Source organism: Apus apus, chromosome 5 (genome assembly GCF_020740795.1).
Source record: "Apus apus isolate bApuApu2 chromosome 5, bApuApu2.pri.cur, whole genome shotgun sequence".
In the NCBI taxonomy this organism is placed as follows: domain Eukaryota; kingdom Metazoa; phylum Chordata; class Aves; order Apodiformes; family Apodidae; genus Apus; species Apus apus.
The window spans coordinates 41,441,498-41,462,825 of NC_067286.1; the positions used below are offsets into that span (position 1 = coordinate 41,441,498).

The following is a 21,328-nucleotide window of genomic DNA, read 5'->3' on the forward strand; positions in this document are numbered from 1 at the left end:
TTTTCTCTCTTTTTCCCTCTTGAGCCCACTGCATCACTACAGACATGTTGGGATGAAACAGCGTTAATTTCCCTAAATAACATGGTCCCCCATGCGGGCTGGCTGGTATGCCATTCCAGGCCCTATCCCCACAAATCAAAAACAAACCCCGAGGCAACCTCCGGGCAGGCTGCCCAATCATGTTACAATCTGAATACACATATGGATATACCTTTCCCTCTTGTAAAGCTGAGTCCACAGTAGCCCAGAACTTTCGATTTGTGTCCCACATACCTGAGGGTGGGTGGAAGGAAACCCAACCCCCATTCTTACTGCTATTAGTGGCGTTAAGACTTCCCCAGAGGTCTAATTCTTCTGGGGGTGAGGTTGAGATCTTATTCAAACTCTTGATGATGTCACATTGCCATTTTCCATCCTGTTTTGCACTGGTCACCTTTCTTTTCTCTAAGACTGAATTATCTTTGACCCATCCTTTAAACTCCTGGGGCAGCCACGTAGGCACCCCTATCAAACACGTGCGGAAAGGTTCAGTCGGGCTACCTAGACTCAGACAAAAGGCTGGCTGATTGGTACGATTAGCTATTGTCACCCATATGTTTTCCCGAGGCTGCACAAATCTTTCAAACTCATTCCCGCTCCCAGTGCTCCAACTCAAGGTCCCAACAATAAACAAATACACATATGACATTTTTACAACACGTCTTGATGACTGTCGTCAGACTATATGGCTGAAATGTCCAAGGTCTTTAAAACAGTCAAGCTGTCGATTCAAGGTGGCGTTGCTCCCGTGGTCGGGCCTCTAGGCTCAGCTGCTGTCGAGGGGTCGTCATCCAGTCTGCTAACGCTCTTCCTCAGCCACGGACAGACCCATTTGGCGGGAACCCAGTGCGTCTCAACTCCTGTAATGACACAAGCGTAGCCCCTACCCCAGGTTATTAGTTCCTGCGGGCCTTGCCAAGCCTGTGTCCTTGGGTCAAATACCTCCACCTGCACCTGCTTTCCAGAAAAATCTGTAGCATTAAAAGAGAAATGAGAAAAGATAGGTATGTGATCATCTGAGCGTGGATTAAGCCAGTTCAGGACATAACATGCCTTGCATACAAGCTCATAGGGGCCCACCTCCCCCTCCTTTTTTAAAACTCCAAGCAAACGCTTTAGGTTCTGATGATGTCTCTCAACAATGGCCTGGCCTCCTGAGTTATAAGGAATGCCTGTAACATGTGTAATGTCCCATTGGTGAAAAAATTTGCGGCATACCTCACCCTTATATGCTGGTGCATTGTCCGTCTTAATGGTGTCTGGACAGCCCAGCACCGCAATTGCTTGAGACCAGTGCAGCCGAGCTGCCTTGGCGCCTGATGACACTGCTGGAGTTGCCCATATAGCTTTTGAGCAAGTGTCCACTGTGACATGCAAATACTTCAGGTGACCAAATGGAGGGAATACTGTAACATCAGTCTGCCACACTTGACGTGGCTGACTACCCCTAGGGTTGACCCCCTGTTCCTGAATTGGTGATAACCGCGCACAATCGGGGCATGCTGCAACAATTGCCCTAGCAGTTGCTCGCGGTATCTGAAATTGGCGCTGTAACGCGCGGGCAGACTGATGAAAAAACTCATGTGAAGCACAAGCCTGCTGCTCAGGTGTTACATGGGCTACACAAGGACTAGAAACAACCTTGTCAATATAGTCATTGCCTTCTGCTAATGGGCCTGGCATAGTAGTGTGACTTCTGATGTGAGAGCACCAGAGCGGTGGTTGGCGTTGTTCCATGATGTTCCACAGACAGATAAATAGCGCTTGCAACTCCTTATTAGCTACATGTCCTAAGATAGATCGTGAAATTCGTGTCACTGCTCCAACCACATATAGTGAGTCCACTACAAGATTTAGAGGATAATGAGAAAAGTCTGTTAGGGCCCAAATTACTGCTTTTAATTCTAGCATCTGTACTGATGCTCTATTCTGGTTTACCCGAGTAACCCAACGCCCCTGTTCCCGGTAGGCATACCCATATTTCCCAGTACGACTACTGGCATCAGTAAATACAGTTACCGCATCAGAGATGGGATCTTTGTTCAATACGGGTCTCTCTTCTAATACTAGGGCCGTATTAAATAGTGGATGGCTTGGATAATGATTATCTAAGGAAACTCCTGTGGTTGCCAGAGCAAATGCAATGCTTTGCTGAGTCCAGTCCTCGATCAGGTCTAGTGTTTTAAGTGGCAAAATGATCGATGAAGGATCTCTTCCAGCAATAGTTCGAAGGCGACGTCTGGATTTCAGCAACAGCGCTCCAATAGCTTCAAATCTGGGCGTGATTGTGTTCCGGAGGTGAGATGGCATAAAAACCCATTCCAAAATGTATAGCTTCCCTTGATCGTCAATCTGGGCAATTAGAGCAGCAACTTCTCGATGTTTGTTATACACTATGAGAGTTACGGGCAAATTTTCTTGATACCGATACGCTGCAGTGCCTGCCAGTTTTTGTTCAATTAATTGTATTGTCTTCTTTCCGTCAGGGCCGAGTTGTCTTGGCTCTGCGGGATCTGTGGCCCCGTGCAACAGTGCAAACAGAGGTGCCATCTCTTCATTGGTGATGCCACAATAAGTTCTGATCCACTGTATGTCACCAACCAATTTTTGTACCGAACTCACTGTATTCACGTCGGCTCTTAACTGCATCTTTTGTGGGCGTACTCGAGAATCTGTGATGGTCATACCTAAATAGTTCCAAGGAGAGTGTCGCTGGACCTTTTCTGGAGCTATGACCAGACCATATTGCCGTAAACAGTTCGTTAGCTCCTGCTCCAAAGTTTCAGTGATTTGACCCTTGCTGGCCACTAGGATATCATCCATATAGTGGTAAATTAGTAAATCAGGATGCGCCGTTCGCCAAGGCTTCAAAGCGAGATTCACAAACCATTGACAAATTGTCGGAGAATTTTTCATTCCCTGCGGCAAAACTGTCCATTGATAACGCTCAGCCGGCGCGGCTCGGTTGATGGAAGGTACAGTAAATGCAAAACGCTCGCTATCTTCAGGATGTAGCGGAACGGTGAAAAAACAATCTTTTAGATCGACCACTAGAAGGTCCCAATCCTTCGGCAACATTACTGGTGATGGGAGGCCGGGTTGTAGCGCGCCCATATCCTGCATACAGTCATTAATGGCGCGCAGGTCGTGTAACAACCGCCATTTCCCTGACTTCTTTTGTACGGTAAAAATTGGCGTATTCCACGGGCTTGTTGATGGTTTAACATGGCCTGCTTGTAGTTGTTCTTCTACCAGGGCTTGGACATGTCTCAGCTTCTCTTCCGGAAGCGGCCACTGGTTAACCCACACTGGCATGTTGGTCTTCCACGACAGTCTCAGCGTTGGGCGGGAGCTGCTATCCGTGGCCGCTATTAAAAATGCGTTTGCATCGTCAGGCCCCATTGGCTCAAAGCATCTCACCCAAGAATCCATAAGGGCGTGTACATTACGTAGGGGCGGACATGAGCCACGTTACCTTCCGCATCCGTCACACTTACAAAAGAGTCACTAATCCTAGTAGCAGATTGCCCTCCAATTCCAGATACAGAGATATGTAAGTCCTGCAACTTCCAGGCTTTAGGCCAAGCATGATCAGGTATGATAGTAACATCAGATCCTGTGTCCAGCATCATTTCCACCCCCTGCAGGGTTATCCCTTCTGGGCCCACGATATTCACTGTCCGTTCTGGGCGGTCTGTGGTTATGCGCTCACAAAAGGCCACTTGGGGCACTCCCGTGGAACCAAAACCACCTGTTCCCCGCTTCACGGGCTCGGTTCTGGGGACAGCTCCTCTAAAAGGAATAAGCTGGGCTATTTTACTCAAAGCTGGAATAGTAACTGGGGGCGAAAAAATTTTTACCATAATTCCAATGTTCCCAGTATAATCCGCATCAACACAACCGGGCAAAACAAATATACCCATTCGTGAAGCTGAAGAACGACCAATCAATAGTGCTGATAGGCCATTCCCCAGTGGACCCGTGCAAGTAGATTTAAGCACATGCACCTTGTCATCTGTGATTATTGTAGATTCTGCCACTGCCAGATCGACTCCTGCGCTTCCGGCTGTGGCGGCTGTGAGCTCGTGGAGGCAGCCGCTACCCAGGGATATTTGTTCGCCGCGTCCCTCTGCACGCGGCTCTGGTAGTTTCCCGAAAGGGCAGTACCATCCTTTCTAAATCGTGAGCGACATTCGGCGGCCTTATGCCCAAACTTATGACATCGGGCACAGTTTCCATTAAAATCACCAATTGGCCCCACACTCCCGGCTCCTCCTCCCCTTCTACGCTCTGGGCACTGCCGTTTCAGATGTCCCACTTTGCCACACTGAAAACAAGCTTCGCGGAGCCCCTTATTCCCCCGCCCTTGGGGCTTCCTCTGATCTAACGCTGCCGCTAGAGCCTGAGCGTGGATCTGCGCCTTTTCTGTCTCCATCAACAATGGGGCACGTGCACAGGCTTCCACCATCTGTGCAAGAGAAACCCCTGGTTGCAAAGTGGCAAGTATCTGTCTACAGGCCGAGTTGGCATTTTGAATAGCCAAGTCTTTCACCAAGACTGCCTTCACTTCCTGAGGGACAGTTGGGGCTGCATCCAATGCCTCTTTAAGTCGGTCCACAAAACTCAAAAAGGATTCCTCTGGCTTCTGCATGATCTTGGTATATGGCAGCTGGGGAGCGCCCACTTGTGGCAGGGCCAAAAATACGGCCAGAGCAGCATTTTTTGATTGCGTCAGGATTCGAGGGTGTAGCGCTGCCTGTCGGGATGGATCCCGAAATTGCCCCGTACCCATCAGTTGGTCTAAGCTGACGACGCGCAGTGGATCACCTGGTGCCAAATTAAGATTCTCTAACATTTTGGCCTCTAATCGTTCCTGCCATTTGGCCATCCAGAGCATATAAGTGGTAGGTGTCAGGATCAGTTCCATCAGGGATTTAGATTCAGATGGAACCAGCTCAGTGTATTTAAAGAGGGCACAAACTTGATTGCGTACTAGTTTGTTATCATGGCCATATGCCATCACTGTCTTTTGTATGTTAGTAACCATTTTCCAATCTAAGGGATCCCAACGTGGGCCATGCTGTGTCCGGGTGACTGGCAGGGATAAAGGGGAAAGCGCAAAGTCCCCTTCTAGCCGCGCATTTTCAATGATGCCTTTCCACCGGGTGGTGTGATTATAACTTGGGTCACTAGGTGGCGCTCTCGTCTCGCCTGTCTCCCGAGCTACCGGGGAAGAAGGCACTTCTGTTTTTTTTACCCGATGACGTGGGCGGGCTGGGCGGGATTCGAGATAACGGCTGCCCTCCCCCCGGGGCGGAAGAATGGGCGCTGCACCCCATTATTTCCTGAAACTCCTGTATCCGCTCCTTCTCTGCATCAGAGATTCGAGCAGAGGGTCCATGCTTAAGTTGTAAATAATTATCAGCTTCTGATACACTCCATTCCCCGTCTGCTACCATGTTAAGAATGCATTTGCGCAGAGAGGGGGGCAGGCTTGTTAGTTCCCTGTCTGGCGGGGCGGCAGCCTGGTGAGTTGCCGGAGTAGTTCCCGAGCCAGACTCAATAGCCTGTAGCTGCTGCTCGATATTCTTTAGCCCGCCAACAATCGCCTCATGGGCGCTCTTATACGCCTGCTGTATTGTTTTAGTCTTAGACCCCCGATCTAGGCGCTGCATCTGCGCAAGCAGCTCTGACATTTTTTCTGCCTGTTCCTGAAGCACTGCTTGCATACCCGCCGTTGCTGTGGGCGGCGTCACCTCATCGTCTGGGAGGGGAACCTTGGCAGGGTCGATTTCCATCGGCAGCAGGGGTGCCGAGGGTTGTATTTCAACTTTTAGCCCCTCATCCGCTCGCTTTTCCCCCTCCTCCTCACCATTCCAGGGGGGCAAGTCATCATCCACACCTCCCCACGCCTCCTTCTCTGCTAACGAGATCGGGAAGGCATTGCAACCGCCCTCCGGTCCCCCATCCTGAGGCGCAGGATCCTTTAACAACGTCCGTTCCGGGGCGCCCGATTGCCGGCGCTCCTCCCCACTATTCTGCACCGCTCGCCGAAGAGCTGCGGCAACTTGAGCTTCCCCGTTCAACTGCTCAATCATGGAGCGGACTGCGCGATAGACCGGCGCGAAACGTTTCGCCTCCTTGGAGCCGATCTGCACGGACTCCCACAGTTCTCCCCCCACCTTGTTCCAGGCGGCCGGACTGTACACCTGCGAGGGCTCCTCCAAGAGTCCCTTCCGCCTGCACCATACCAACAGGTCGACCAGCGACTGTCGGTCTAACTTTGTTTCAGTCTTTTGCGCCAACTTCATTACACTGCCTACCGTGGCGCGCTCCGTTGCCGATGCGGCAATTCCCATCCTGCGTTCCCGATTCACTGATCGGCGTGGCCACAACCCGTCTCTCTCGAACGGCCCAGCTTACCCGCTGGCAGCAGGATCCTTGCCCTTCTTCGGCTCCGCTCCTCTACCCCGTATCACGTCGGGGTCACCAGATGCCGAGGTCCAGTTTCCGTGGCAAGCCGGGAAAGAACATGACACACCAGTATGATGTAGATTCAGTCCATGTTTATTAGGCTGCGTGCAGATTATATAGTCTTAGGACAGCGTGTATGTCACCCACGTGGCAGAGCAAGGTTTTGAGTGGTTAGTGCACACTGTTTACATGTCCCCATTCCCCTTTTAATTGGTCCCAACTCCAAACCCTTTGTCCAGCCCCCCATCCCATTTACCACACTACCTAACTGCTGTATGTCATCTTCACTATCTCATTCCCACAGAGTGGCCCTCACTGTTTCTCTTGTTATCTAAAGTTTCTCATAATCATCACCAACTAGTTCCCACAGAATGGCCTTCACTGTTTCTCTTATTATCTAAAGTTTCTCATAACCATTCAGCACAGCTAGGGCCCCAACAAGGCATTTAGACTCAGTTCTCATGAAAAAAAAAAATTGATCCCATGCTCCCCTAAAGCCTCCTCTTACTGAAAAGCAACTTCATTATTTTTGGAGAAGTCTCTTGTGAAAGGCCATAGTAATACAAGGCAGCTAGCACAGGGAGTTTTGATTAAAAGGCAAAAGCTATTAGGCTGATTTTGCATTGAGTATAGAATCATGTGGAGTGAATAGACTGGGATGAAGATTAATATCCCTGGTTTTCAGATACAACTATATAGATAATTATCAACTCTACAGTTAATTATAGCACTCCAAGGCAACCAATATCAACTTACCCTGGAGGAATAAGCAGGGAGGCGTTCTGGCATGTCATCATGGTGCATCAGGTCAGATGTGAGGCAGTCAAGCACACAAACCAAAGTCTAAGACTCAGATATTAAATGACAACATAAAGTTCAGAAGCATCCCTGGTGGGATTTATATGGAAAGATTGGAGATAACTCCTTTAGAGAGGAAGACCACCTCTTCCAGAAATGGGAGTGGAAGTTAATTGTAGCCTTTTTTTTTTTTTTTTGCACACACAGGGAAAAAAACAGAAGTGGAAGTTACAAGGCCTGATTCTCAAAGGTGGTTAAACATAATGTTTGTTATTTTAACAACATTTTTGGACTTCAGAGTATCAAATAGGTTTGTGAATCTAGACTGCAGTGCCTGCTAGGCAAGAAAAAATTTTTGATAGGAGACAAAGGGTTGACTATAAAATAGCATTTTAATAGATTATACTTTTGAATAATATAGAAGATATATTATTTAGCTTATTTTTTTATAGTGAATGTTGAAATGAAATGGAACATAAACAGGTAGATAGAAAGCAGTAGCAGCGTGAGATGAGGCAGGTACATCACGATCAGTCAGCATCTGCAGCTTGATCTTAAAAGGCATTTCATTGACTAAAAAAGGCAGATAAAAGACTTGTATCTCTAGTACAATTATTTAAAACCATCTGTTCAAAAATGCTGTTACAAAAATGCAGATAATCAGAAAAGTTGTTTGCACTCAAGTGGAAAGATTATACAAGTATCTAGAACAGGTCTGGAGGAAACACAAGGATAGTGTTGCAGTTCTTCAACATCACACCTATATGGTGTCTTGCCAAGGAACAGTCATTCTATAGAAATGTATTAGCATGCTTTTAATTTGTAATCAAATTGCAAGGTGAGAGTTTCCCTCTAGTGTACAGCAGAGGAAAAAAACCAAGATACAAACATTTGTGAATGCACAGCAATTGCACTAATACCTGTCAGTTACAAGGCGTCTTTACCTGAAGGCAGGATACAAAGTGTTCACATTCAGGTTGTTTAATTAGGACAAGTAATGGTTACAATCATTAGAATAATATTATTTTCCAAGGGTGCCTGAATGAGTTCCCTGCAGATCCCTCATGGCTGCATTATCTTTCAGGAACCAGGAATAAAAATGCAGGCTCTCCAGCTCCAAATGCAGATTCTTAAAAATAAGGTCTCATCCTTCTCTCGTAATGGGACCTGCAGTTCCTAGAGAACATGGCTGTATCTGTGCAAGTGTTAATCATCACAAGAAATATATAGTCAGGGAAAGAAACCAACAAAACAGGCCCGGCTGCTTTGTGATTTAAAAATGAGTTCTTTCCTCCTGCTGACCCATCACCTTACTCTTCTGTCCACCCAGATGCACATGACGGTGTGACAGGAAGATACCTGTACATGCTTACGTTTCTGCTTTCACAGTTTCATTGTTACAGGACCTGTAGGCCCATATCTGTTAGCAGAGTAAAAAGGCACCAAACAACTTTCAGGTATGACAGAATTGACAGCAAGCTGGAGAACAGAAGCCACATGCACAACAGGAACAGAAGTTTTCAAGCTGTCAGAGGCACAGTAAAGGTCACTGTACCATACAGGAGTTTCTTTCATCCTCAGACAAGCAATCAAACATGCTTACTTGAAAAATCCCTAGAAAGCTATTCTCCATGTGTTTTGGAAACAGTCACAACAGACGAAAGACTGACATTTTCAACTCCCAAACTTGCTGTCTTCATTGTATGTAAAGTCCCTTCTACGAGACAACCAAAATGTCCCAGTTATGTCACTCAAAATGAGTACTCATCTTTGAGTAAGGTGAATTCAAAATCTTAACATGTAAGATTTGTGAAAAGGTAAATAAAACTGCTACAAGATGCAGCCAGGAGTGAATCACTAAGGCTAAAGATACTTAAGTAGAAACCAGAGTAATGTTCAAGTTCAGAGGGTTTGAAAACTCAGACTGTGTGTTACATGAGCCTGCCGGACCTGCACAGACACAGAAGTCCTTGAGAAAATGGAGCCTTCTAGTAATTCCCAAGGCAATTACAGTTGGGACAAAACTGGAAAGTGCAGCATAGAGGGAGAAGGGCACCAAAACCAACATCTGTAAAGGCTGATTTAGTTTCCCATAGTTGGCATAACCACAGCAGGCTTGGTAACGGTGGCATCTTCCTCTTTCCATTGAGAAATTATCGTTTTCAGCTGTGTGTAGAACTGCACTCCCTGGAAGAAAGGAAGGACAAGGATCAGATGTTTGGCCTTATGAATTCTCCAGGTCTGCACCAGTGGTGTACCAAGCAGTTTTTGTTGTATCTACAGAGGGTTGAGTTTTCCTTTGGGGGAACAATTTCTGCCAGCTTGTTCCTTTTACCCGTTTCCCAAAGATTCTGGTTCTCTGAGAAAACTTGCTACTTAGATCTTCCTCCTTCTCAAATTTCCTAAGACTTTTTAAAAACTTTTTTATATTAAAGAATAAAAAAATGAATTGGCTATTGTAACACACATTATAATGGCTGTGATCACTGGCTGGTCTTCAGCTTCCTGGCTGAGACGGCTTCAAAGTCTCCTTGCTTATGAGGTCTGACGACTGTCTCCCCATTGCCATTTATAATGTGATTTATCGCAACTCTCTTAACCCAGCAGAGTACTCTGGATTAGCTAAGTTACCTGCTTGCCATAGAAGTTGGTGTCTCCTCTGAAAGAAGCACGAGAGCCGGTGAAAGAGAACATGGGCAGAGGTACTGGGATTGGAACGTTGACACCCACCTAAACAGAAGGAAAGCTGCCATATTAATCCCAAGAAGTAGTGGATTGCAGAACACTCTCCAAAAGTGACCTTATTTTCTTTCCTTAAATCTAAGGCTCAGTACTGTTGGTTGAGTAGTCAGGGACTAGTCACTACAGCTGGATGGCTGTCCACTGTAAATGGTGAGTACTGATAGCAACAATTCTAGCTTGAACATACCTGACCCACATCTACTAAGTGAGAATATTTCCGAGCTGTGGCTCCATTGGTGGTGAAGATTGCAGTTCCATTTCCATAGGGATTATTGTTCACCATCTTAATGGCATCATCCAAAGTGTCTGCTTCCAGAACCACTAAGACCGGCCCAAAGATCTCCTCCTTGTAGCAAGTCATGTCTGGCTGCCAAGATGAATAGCACAAAAAGCAGCTTGTATATAGGATATATGAGACAGGATACAATGAAAGTATCCTAGGAAATAGTCTATAATAAACACACATGCTGCTGATGCTTAGGATATTCCCCATCATACTGCATTGCCACAGGCCATCCTTCAGTCCTCCTTGCCTCTTCACCACTTCCCATGCCCTGCCATCTCTCCAGTCCACTACTGCTTTTCATCTCCAGAATGCTTTCTGCTTTTACTGCCTGCCTGACCTCACCTACAGGTCTACTCTGACCAAGATGATTAAGACCAGATTAATTCAGGATAGTTTACTTCAGTTCTTGTTAACAAAGAGACTAGAACATGTTATCCTTTCCAACTCAGTGTCCAGGATTTATGTCTGATAATTAGCAACATCTGACAAACACAAAAACACCAACTGGAGAGTGCTTTAAATCCCTAATAGCTAATACAGCAAACTACAAAACATTCATTTGACAAATTGTAAGTTTGACATGGCTTACTATATTACTAATCACTGTGTAAGAAAACTAAGAATCACAAAATCTCAGTGAAACTTACACTTTTGAATGCCTAACAATATTTATGACACAACACAGGAAAGTTAAGTATTTTAAGATGTTTAATGAAACTAAAGCAAGAAAATTCTGAGATAGATTACAAAGCTGAATTATATAAGAGCATAAAATCAATAGAATCCTAAAAATATGAAGTACAATAGCTGAATTATCAAGATTGGTTTGCTATAAATCACTCATCAAAAGGCCCATGAAGAATTGAATCTTAAATATTGAGGAAATCATACCAGCTAATTGTATAAACATAAAAGAATGAATTTAGGTATGAAAACTCAGGTGCATCTGTACCTGGTAAAGAACAGTTCCCCATAATAGTGTCCATCTCTTGTACACCATGTGTTACATTTTGAAGCTGACTCAACAACATTGTGAATATATTCAAAAACAAAGAGACTTTGTACCTTACCCTATACTATTCTTGCGAAGATTTCCACAAATAATTAACTTTTGTTTCTCCAAGTCCTTAAATTGCAAACTGTAGGAATGAAAATTCCAAGTTTGGTTGTTCATTATGCTCTTCCTTAGGCACCTACTGCTAGCCATTACTACAGGTGGTGCGCTAGGCTTGATGGACATTCAGATTAACAAACTGCCCATATTGTTTTTATTGGCTGCATTCTGTTCAAGTTAAGATCATTAACCTCATTCAGAGTATGTTGTGCTACTGCAAATTCTTCTATCACCTCCACAAGAGCCCTACAATGAGCACTTCATTGAAATTCTGCAAGAGAAAGCTGAGACATTTATGGACTTTCTACCTGGTTATTATTAATTACTGACTGATTTGGATAACCCATTTTTCAACTGACCCTGCAATGTACAACATCAAGGACTGGCTTTGGTCATCTTACCTTGACCTTGGCAAGGATTGTTGGTCCAACAAAATTGCCATTTTCATAGCCCTTCACTTTGATATTACGTCCATCCAGAAGAAGGCTAGCACCTTCTTTTACTCCTTTCTCAATCAGACTGCAAACCCGTTCCTTAGCCTGGGGACTGATTAGAGGCCCTAGATCTGCTCCAGGCTGGTCTCCTGTGAAGAGACAGAGACAACAACTTTTTAACCCTGACAGCTTCCTTTTCATAGGCATTGTGGAGAGCTAACTACACTGGCAGGAAATCTGAAAATTCTCATATTTCTGAGATGCAGAACACAGATTTGAGACATTAATAGACAGGAGTAATAGCCTGCAGCTCTCATAATAAACAAGTAAGGTGAAGAGTAAGTGTAACTTTAAGTCACCAGGAAGGAAGCCAAAATTCAATAACAGACTCTTCTCAGAAAGGAAACTTTACCCCTTTGCAGGACTTTTTAACCAAAATATAATTATCCTAGAATTAATAACAGTCTCGTTTTTCCAAAGTACTTGTTTCCATTTTTCCTTTTTATTACATGCTTACTACAAATTGGGAGGATCTTTAAGTGATGTTGCTATAAAAATAGTAGGTTTGAGTTAAACATAGGACATATCCTCAAAGCTCTGGTTAAAACAAGACCAATCCTGTAAACCTTACATCAGTCACACTGGCAAGCCTTCCTACATATTCCTAAATGCAAGTCTAGGGTGGTGTTTCCCAGTCCAAACAATGTACTAGCTCCTACCCCTACACATCAAACCTCTGGTGCCAATAGCTCCAAGGGACACACCATAGTATGGTAGATACACTTGACCTAAAAAGCTACAATTGTACAGAAGTGCAGTACCTCATAAGAAATTATCACAGTCTGTACCTGCATTTACACGTAGATTTTTGGCTCTGTCCACAAGCTCTGGCAACCATTTCTGAGCTTCTCCCACTAGAATTGCTGTAGACAGGGCCATGCAGCGTTGGCCAGCTGCTCCAAAAGCAGCTCCAACCAGCTGGTTCAAGGTGTTCTCTTTATTGGCATCAGGCATCACCACACCATGGTTCTTGGCTCCCTGAAATACAACACATCTGCAATCTCCCATTATTAACCACTCCATCCCACTTCTCTAGTTCTCTGGCAACATCTTCATATAGCATCTCTGACTCTGCTACCAACAGGCTGGCAAGAAGGGCAGCCTCATCACTTATCTACCAGTAGCAAAGTCAGCTTCTGCTGCTGAGTGGCATGGTTTCTCAGCATTCACAGGAGACAGGCAGTCTCTGTGCTGAAGTGTGCTCTATTTAGAGGCATTACCATGTTGGCCTGGACTCTCTTGCCGTTCCGGGATCCCCTCTCATAGATGTACTCGCCAGCCTGATTAGATCCCACAAAGCTGATTGCTCTGATATCCGGGTGGTCACAAATGAAATTCACAGCTTCAAACAGGAAATAATACATTATATACTGTAGTGCACAAATTATTCCCTCTTTCCGCATCCCCACGGTGCTAAATCTATGTATTTTCTTATCAAAATTCCTGCCTGTTTCCTACATTTGAGTTCCCCTACTATCTGTCCAAGCTTTTCTCCACTTATTTCTTAGCCTGCCCTTCTGCTCATGCACCTGGCTCTGTGCCATCTCTTCATCCTCTGGGCATCTCCCAGGGCACCTGAGCAATGCTGAAGTGAACTTACTGCTGTCTATTTGTATCCTAATGTTCTGAAGGTAGTTGCATGAGGTGGAAAATACCACATTAGGAGCGAAAATACTGGCATCCACTCCACAGTAAGTGGGGCCTTTAATTCTTGTTTAAGCTTCCTTGTGAAACCAAGATGATTTATCTATTTATTTCAGTTGGAGCTTAGGTTGCTAAACAGAATTTGAGCACTTAAAAGCCTTGGGAACTCTACCCCCAGCTCCCAGATCGTGTCCACTGTATGTCATTAAAGATTTGGTGCAAGATGGCAGACAATCTCTCAGTCATCTCCCCTCCATCAAGAGGACTGAAGCATCTGTGCAAACCTAATTAACAGCAATAGTGTCAGATTCTCCAGCTTCTTTAGTATCTCCACTGAACATACACCACAACACTTGTACACTCCAGACATCTCCCAAGGGCTATTTTTACCTTCATGCTGTCCATGGATGATATTCAGGGTCCCATCGGGGGCACCAGCATCCTGAAACAGCTTGGCAAGGAACATGAGTGCTCCTGGTACACGCTCAGATGGTTTCATCAAGAAGGTGTTTCCACAAACCATAGCCATAGGGAACATCCAAAGAGGAATCATGGCGGGGAAATTGAATGGTGCGATTCCAGCACACACGCCGAGAGGCAGGCGATAGGTGTAGGTGTCCATGTCTTTAGTGATGGAGGGCATGGTCTCTCCCAGTATGAGGGATGTCACGCTGCAAGCATGTTCAACCACCTCTGCAGCAGAAAGGGCAATATGCCACTGGATGATCTGTTAACAGTGAGTCCCCAGAATCCCTTCTGACCGTTTCCTTGACCTAAGTCTTTCTTGCAGCCTCTTTTACCACAACTTAAAACTCACTGTGCTCCAGAAAATACCTTTGCTCTGCCAAGCACTGTAAGCTCATTGCAAGTGGATTCTCTCAAGTGCATTTTATGTCACTGTGACAGGAGCACAGAAACAACTGCCCCAGTAAAAGAAGCTCAGGTATAGTATTAGTGTGCCACCTGGGACTCAACCTTGAGACATCTGAGCACAAGCAAGTTGTTCTTATCTCTTTACAGCAATCTGTAGTCACTCCTAGGAAAAGGAAGGATTTAACAACTTGGAAGTGAGTTAGAGTAACTCAGTCTAAGGGAACTTTTCAGGTTAGAGTTCCAATTATCACTTTTCTTTCAGGAGGCTGTGAGTGGAGCTACATATAGAGACACCCAGAGCAATCAGATGCTCAGGAGACCCTCTCCCTTCCTATAGGTTCTCAAAGCCCCTTTTTTAATAGGAGAAGCCAGCAGCTTACGGAGGCCTCGGAACACATCTCCCTCAGCATCAGCCAGGGTCTTCCCTTGCTCATAGGTGATGAGTTTTGAAATTTCTTTCTGAAATGGAAAAGATAGAAGTTTATGAATGTTAGAAAAGTGTCTGTTTGTGAAACTGGTTGCAGAGATAAGAGTTTAACAGAGAGTTGAACATCACTATGAAGACTGAATAGACTCTGGGAAAATCTACAGGGATTGATTTACTCCTTGTAGTTTAGAAGCCAATAAGACACACAGATGACATTTTAGAAAAAACAATTATGAGTTGGTTTATATTCTACAGCTTTTCATGTGCCACAGCACAGATACACAGAAAAACCAACCTGAGGAATCCAAAGTCACAGTAACATTCTAGTTCCACCATTGTCATCTGGCACATTCTCCATCAAGGGTGAAAGTTCCTCTTGTGGTCTTTTGGTAAAGGAACAAATGCAGAATAAAATTCCCTAAGAAACACTACCTCTCTGTCCCCATTTGCTTGGAGAGTGCGTTGCTGCTCCTCTCAATGACAGCATTTCCATTGGTTCCTCAATCATAGCAACCATGCCTCACCAAGAACACAGTAAACCCCAAGTCTCTCAATTAATTCCTAAAGTCAGCTGCAATGCATTCAGCAACAGCCATCATCACACACAGCCATGGTGTCTCACCAGATTGTCTTTGATGAGTTGTTGGTAACGCAGGAAGATTTGCTGGCGACTCAAAACAGACGTTTCTGACCAGCTCCAAAATGCCTTTTTGCAAGAAGCCACAGCTGCCTCCATCTCACTGGCTGTGGCTTTCGGTACACGGCCAACCACTTCATTTGTGGCCTGAAGGGAAAAACAAAAGCTGTTGTCCAAATGCTTACTGGGGGAGTCAGAAGGGTCAGAATTCTGCACACAACCTCATTTCCTTTTGTCTTTGGTGGAGGACTCAGACAAGTGCAAGTGCTACTAATCTAAGACTATTTTCCAACACATAGCATCCAGCCTCTAAATTCACTGTGAATATCATGGCTTGCAGACTGAAAGACCGAAGTCTGAAAGAAGGAGAGCTGGAATTTTTACTTTGGTCTGAGAGTGAAATTAGCCTCTATCAGGATTTCAAATTCAGGTGGCATCAAATCACACCCGGTTGATTTCACATACAGGGTGAAAAAAAAATTTCTGAAATGTGACATACATTAAGAAATACAATCACGGAGCCTTTCTATGAGAAAAAAAAATAAATAGTGAAGGGGGGGTTTAAGCTTCCTTTCTGGAGATCAGAGTTTTACTACACAGGGGAGGTAAAGGAAGTCATCACAGTCCTAAGACTGACATTTCATGTGGAAAGGAAATTGAAGAGCAATTACACAGTGCTAAATCCATCTTGATCTCCAAGTCTGAGCCTTTCTCAAGAAATGAGTGTACTTTCCCCTTTTGCCAAATGCTTGTACAGAAGCACAGACTCGTGTTGCACTGTGATCGCTAATGTATAAACTGGGGCCATTTCACTTACCGGGTTGTGGATATCAATCCATTCAGTAGCTTTGGACTCAACAAACTTCCCATCAATGAAGAGTTTGGTTGTTGGCTGTGGAGGACAAAACACTGGCCAGTGAGTGAACTTTGTCTCAAGATGCCCAAATACCAGTGTGCTTTACTACAGGCAAGCCTTCATCATTTACTGCTATGCTGCTCATTAGAGAGTTTAGATTCAGTATTTACAGCAAGAACCAGCTAACTGATAAGGCTGAAATTTTTCATGCTCTCTGCCCCATTTTTCTCACTTTACACCAAAATGGCCAAAATGGTTTCTAAAAGCAGTTATAGAAAAAAATACATTGCTACAGTTGTGTTCAGAACTATTTTAATCTACTTAATCACCCAATGTTTACTAAATTAGAAAACTGAAAAACTGCAATTTGTAAATGTTCAAAAGAAACAGTTAATAATTCACCTTTTAAGAATTCCATGTACCCAGCGCACACTGTACTATGTGTTTCCTTCTCATCAAGCCACTGGGTGGGTTTATCTCTTCAGCTCATGGCTACAGACATAGAACTGGACTTTCCCCATTCCCTGCAACTAAGAGGAAGGATCCTGCATCTTCTGAGTTTATAATGATTGTTCTGGCAAGAACAGAACTTTCCAATTCAGGTGCAGAGGAGAGAAAAGGAAAGTTTGGAATAAGGAGGTAAATGTAGGACCAAAGGAAAAGCAGGGGTTGAAGCTGTAACTAGTACTAGGTAAGCAACAAAACTGCAGCACAAAGGAGATCAGATTGGGACTGTACGGCTAAAGGGACTGGAAACTAGGATTTGGTACTGGGAGGTAAGAGGAGAACCAGGAAAAAGCAAGAACTAGTTAATCATGCCACAAAACAGTGGCTTGGGGAGAAGAGATAAGAAGGGGAAATGGATCTGCTGGATGGAAAACAGAAATGGGACACAACAGATCTAAATAATTGGGCCATAGAAACAAAAGTATCAGGTAGCACTGTGAAGACATTTGGATGAGGAATTCTGAGAGGGACATGAGGATTGAGATGCTATCCAAGGGGTAACGAAGGGAGAGAGATCAGAGGAAGAATAAAGAAAGCAAATGGGGATGGCTGGACGAGCAATGACAGTGAAAAAGTAGGCAGCAATGAGAGTTGGGACAAAATGAAAAAGCAGGACTAGGATGAGAAGCATAAAGTAAGGCTGTTAATGGTAAGTAAGATCTACTCATTTGGGAGGTAACATCAGGAGTGGTAAAAAAAAAAAAGTTGCATATGATTATGTAGCTCAAATTACACTTGGGAAAGAGAGGCAGAAGTCTGTGCCTATGAAAACACAATCCCCCCTAGAACCTGCAAGAAAGCACAGGAAATCTGAGTTTCTTGCCTGTCAGAAAAGGTCTTCTAGTGCCCCTCTAAAGAATGACCAAGTCCTGCTGCTACCAGTCACTCCATCAGCACAAGTGCCACGTGTCTGCTGTGAACCTACAACCTCCAGAGCTTTGACCCATGTGGACTTCAGTGCAATGGAATTTACATCGTTGTTTGTTGGGTTTTTTTGTGTTTTTTTTTCAAATTGCTTAAAAGGGATACCTCAAAAATCATGCACATGAAGAAAAAATATTTTAAGCAAGCCAGGAGAGACTGAATGAAGATTGATTGTACTTCATCAATAAGATCACCACCTATTTTCTGTGGAGATTGAGGCTGGTGGGGGAACAAGCCCTGTAGCAAAGCAGACTACCTGAAGAACCATGATTGAGCTGTTCAGCACTTAAGAGAGTGCACAGACACAGGCACTGGAAGACAAAAAACCCCACTGTAACAGCTAAAGTTGTTTGATACTGCCCAAAGGATCAGATCCTCTCTCTACCACAAACAGATGATACAAGGCCAGCACACAGAGCTTGAAACAGTTTTTTTCCACACGTCGTCATCAGTCATATAGTCTGTATTAATTTTTGATTACTTTATTGAAGAGATCTCACATATGGTAAAAGACACCTAAAAATTGGACAAGAAAAAAAAAAACAACGGCTGGTGTATAAGTAGCTCAATGTGTGCTGCTTAAGGAGAAAACAGACCAGGACGCAATTAACCCAACCAACGTGCCCTCGGGTGCACCTGCTGGGCCCGGCTGGGCTCCCCGCAAGGGCCGCCCCGCAGGGGCCGCCCCTTCTCAGCTCCGCAGACCAACAAACCTGACACTCCGCTTCTCCTCCTCCCCTCCTGTCGAGCCCCGGGCTCCGTGCGCCGCGCACGGGCAGACCCGCATGTTTGTTCCAGAAATACCAACCGCGGGGAGGGGAGGGAGCCGGACCGAGCCGAGTCGGGCTGCGCTGGCAGAACGGCCCCCGGAGGAGCCGCGAGAGCAGCCTCCGGCCGGCTGCGGGGGGCAGCGGGGGCACCCGGGGCTTGCCCGCGCCCCTCCCCGCCCGCCGCCGCTCCTCGGCCCGGCGGGGCCGCCCACCAGGCCCCGCGCCCCCTCCCCCCCCGCCGGCGAGCTCCGCTCCGCGGAACGGGCACTCACCGCCGAGGACGAGGAGAAGGAGGCGGCGGCTGAGGCGATCCAGGGGGCACCGACTCTCCGCGGCAGCTAGACGGGAGGGGAAGCACAGTCCACCCCGGTTCCGCAGGGCTTCCGGCGGCCCGCGGGTCCGGCCCGCACCCACCCCCCCAGCCCCGCCACCCACCCCCCGCCGGGGCGCACTCCCGGCTCGGGACAGCCCCCCCGGCGGGATCCCGGGGCCGGGCGGGCCGAGCCCCGCGCTTCCCCCGCGCCCGGGCGGAGAGGCCGCCTCACCCGCAGCGCCGCGCGCCGCCGCCCGCCCCACGCGCCGCGCGCCGCCGCCGCCGCCGCCGCCATCCCGGCCGAGGGTCCCTGCGCCGCCGCCCCGACGGCGCCCCTCGCCCCGCCCCCCCCGCGCCCCCTCCGGCCGGGCCCTCGCGGCCCGCAGCCAATCGCCGTCGGGCAGCCCTTGGTCCCCGCCCCCCGCCCGCCCCGCCCCCCGTGCCGGGCCGCGGATTGGCTGCCGGGGCTGAGCCGCCCGCCGGCCGTCAGGGCCCGTGTTGGCCGCGCGCCGCCCCGCGGGGGCGCCTCCTGGCGGCGGCGGCGGGCGCGGCAGGCGGGGCGCGGTGCCGGGCCGGGGCCCCGCTCCCGCCCGGGCTGGCCGCGAGGCCGCGGTCACGTGTCGGATCAGGGCTGTCCCGCCGGCAGCGGCGGCGCGTCACGTGAGGCGGGCAAGATGGCGGCTTCCGTGGACGGTGAGGCGCCAGCGCCGGGCGGCGTCGCTCTGTTCCCGTCCCCGCCGGGGCCGGGCCTCACCCCCCTCACCCCCCCCTCACCCCCTCTGTTGCAGGCGCCGACCTGGAGGCCTCACTGCTGAGCTTCGAGAAGCTGGACCGCGCCTCCCCAGACCTGTGGCCCGAGCAGCGTAAGTCTGGCGGCGCGGGCTGCCCGTGGGCGCGGGGCAGGGGGCCCGCCCGGCCCGGCCCGGCCCGGCCCGCTCCCCTCGGCAGCCGCGTGGGCTGGGCGGGGTCCGCAGGGGCTGCTGCTGCCGCGGAGCCGCTCACCCCGCTGCCCTTCGTTTTCTCTCCCCAGTGCCCGGGGTTGCGGAGTTCGCCGCCTCCTTCAAGAGCGTGAGTGATCGTTGCCCCGCCGGTCGCGGTTACCCCTTCCAGCTCTTTCCTCCTGCGGGCTTTACTCCTTTGTTCTGTGAAAGATAGCTCAGTGATCGCTGCAGGACCTGCTGGCACAAGCCTCTTGTTGTCAGTATCTCCTGTATTTTGTTTTAGTGCTTTATGCAACTTGCTGTGAATGAAAATTACACCGAAGGAATCCTGCTTTCCATACCGACGGTATCTTGGGGGTGGTAGTGTGCCGTTCTTAAGCCTAGGCTAAAGCCCAGGGAAACCTAAAAAACAGTATTAAATGTACTAATAGCTTTACAGAGCAGCTGGAGCTCTCGTATTTTGGCTGTCAGTGTAACTAGTTTTCAATATGAGGTCAGGCTTCTCCGTATAATTCTAAAAATAGACTCATCCGAGTATGAACTTTTGTTGTTTTTTTTTTCCAAACAGCCTATTACAAGCTCTCCTCCCAAGTGGATGGCTGAATTAGAAAATGATGATATTGATATGTTAAAAGGTGAGTATGGACATTGTGGATAGGAAGTAAGGTTGCCAGAGCAGACAGGAATTCAGTCCTTACTTAAGAGGCTTAAAACAGGAGCTCTAGCCCTCCCATTTGCAGAATCTCCAGCTCGGGAGTCTCTTTATCTCATTACAGATATATATTTTTCATTAATCCAGTTATCTCCAAGAGAATATCCAGATGGCACTGGCATGCTGGTTTTTCAAAAGAAGCACGCGAGAACTAGTTGAAGCAGTGTGGTGTCATTTCAGTCCCATGGTGTATCAGTCTCCCACTATGTAACTATAGTGGACATCTCCTGTGGCTTGGGAAGTGGCATGAATTTTTTGGTGACCCTCGGCTCATTGAACATGATGAGCAGTGTAGACTTTGTTAAAACCAGGGATGGCATCAGCTTGAAGTCTGAATATACTCTGTTCACTGGAAATAGATGATGTCCAAAGTAGGACTTGAAAGTGCTCTGTGAAGTAAGCAGGTAAACTGTCACTGCAGGGCTGTAGCTAAAATTCACACTTTTTCTCTCTTCTTAGAGCTGGGGAGCCTCACAACAGCTAACCTGATGGAAAAAGTTCGTGGTCTGCAGAACCTGGCTTATCAGCTGGGCCTGGATGAATGTAAGTGCTGTGTGGCTGGGACTGACTGCATTGCCAGTCTTCCCACTAAAAGGTGCACTTGTGGTATGTTGTAGCTGGCAAGTGTCTGACAGTCACAGTTAGTGATCTTCCAAACCAGGGTGAGAGAGAACAAGCCAGGGCTACCTGCATGGGAGAAACAGCAGAAATTATAAGAGATCACACGTCAGTCTGGTGTTGCCTAGTGGCACATAAACTTTTGTTCCTGTCTTAACA

At 47.2% G+C, this 21,328-nt stretch overlaps 2 protein-coding genes across 3 annotated transcripts in view; one reads left to right on the top strand and one right to left on the bottom strand.

Moving 5' to 3' along the window:
- Positions 1–7,684: 7,684 nt before the first annotated feature.
- Positions 7,685–19,227, bottom strand: ALDH6A1 (aldehyde dehydrogenase 6 family member A1). 2 transcript variants are annotated; one of them, XM_051621536.1, is made up of 12 exons: positions 19,131–19,227; positions 18,858–18,923; positions 16,346–16,420; positions 15,514–15,675; positions 14,845–14,923; positions 13,982–14,284; positions 13,168–13,289; positions 12,736–12,925; positions 11,855–12,036; positions 10,241–10,420; positions 9,943–10,041; positions 7,685–9,498 (listed from the first exon to the last, which is right to left on the bottom strand). In XM_051621536.1, the coding sequence occupies exons 1-12, from the start codon at positions 19,191–19,193 to the stop codon at positions 9,394–9,396; spliced, it is 1,626 nt and encodes a 541-aa protein (XP_051477496.1). In that variant the 5' UTR covers positions 19,194–19,227; the 3' UTR covers positions 7,685–9,393. The 2 variants fall into 2 exon arrangements, with proteins under 2 accessions (XP_051477496.1, XP_051477497.1); XM_051621537.1 differs by lacking the exons at positions 18,858–18,923; positions 19,131–19,227 and adding an exon at positions 16,787–18,293.
- A 241-nt stretch (positions 19,228–19,468) lies between these two features.
- The window catches only part of LIN52 (lin-52 DREAM MuvB core complex component), a 43,575-nt gene continuing 41,715 nt past the window's right edge, over positions 19,469–21,328 (top strand). Inside the window, exons 1-5 of the mRNA XM_051621539.1 lie at positions 19,469–19,591; positions 19,687–19,761; positions 19,929–19,966; positions 20,408–20,474; positions 21,011–21,094. Of these exons, the coding sequence (XP_051477499.1) occupies positions 19,573–19,591; positions 19,687–19,761; positions 19,929–19,966; positions 20,408–20,474; positions 21,011–21,094 (283 nt within the window). The 5' untranslated portion in view covers positions 19,469–19,572. The remainder of the gene's footprint in view (positions 19,592–19,686; positions 19,762–19,928; positions 19,967–20,407; positions 20,475–21,010; positions 21,095–21,328) is intronic.

Coding starts and splice junctions, on each gene's coding strand:
- ALDH6A1 (XM_051621536.1), bottom strand. CDS start 19,193: ATGGCGGCGGCGGCGGCGGCGGCGCGCGGCGCGTGGGGCGGGCGGCGG. Junction 14,285..14,844: donor AGATGTGTTCCGAGGCCTCC/GTAAGCTGCTGG, acceptor TTTCTGCTGCAG/AGGTGGTTGAACATGCTTGC. Junction 10,042..10,240: donor ACTTAGTAGATGTGGGTCAG/GTATGTTCAAGC, acceptor CCTTCTGTTTAG/GTGGGTGTCAACGTTCCAAT.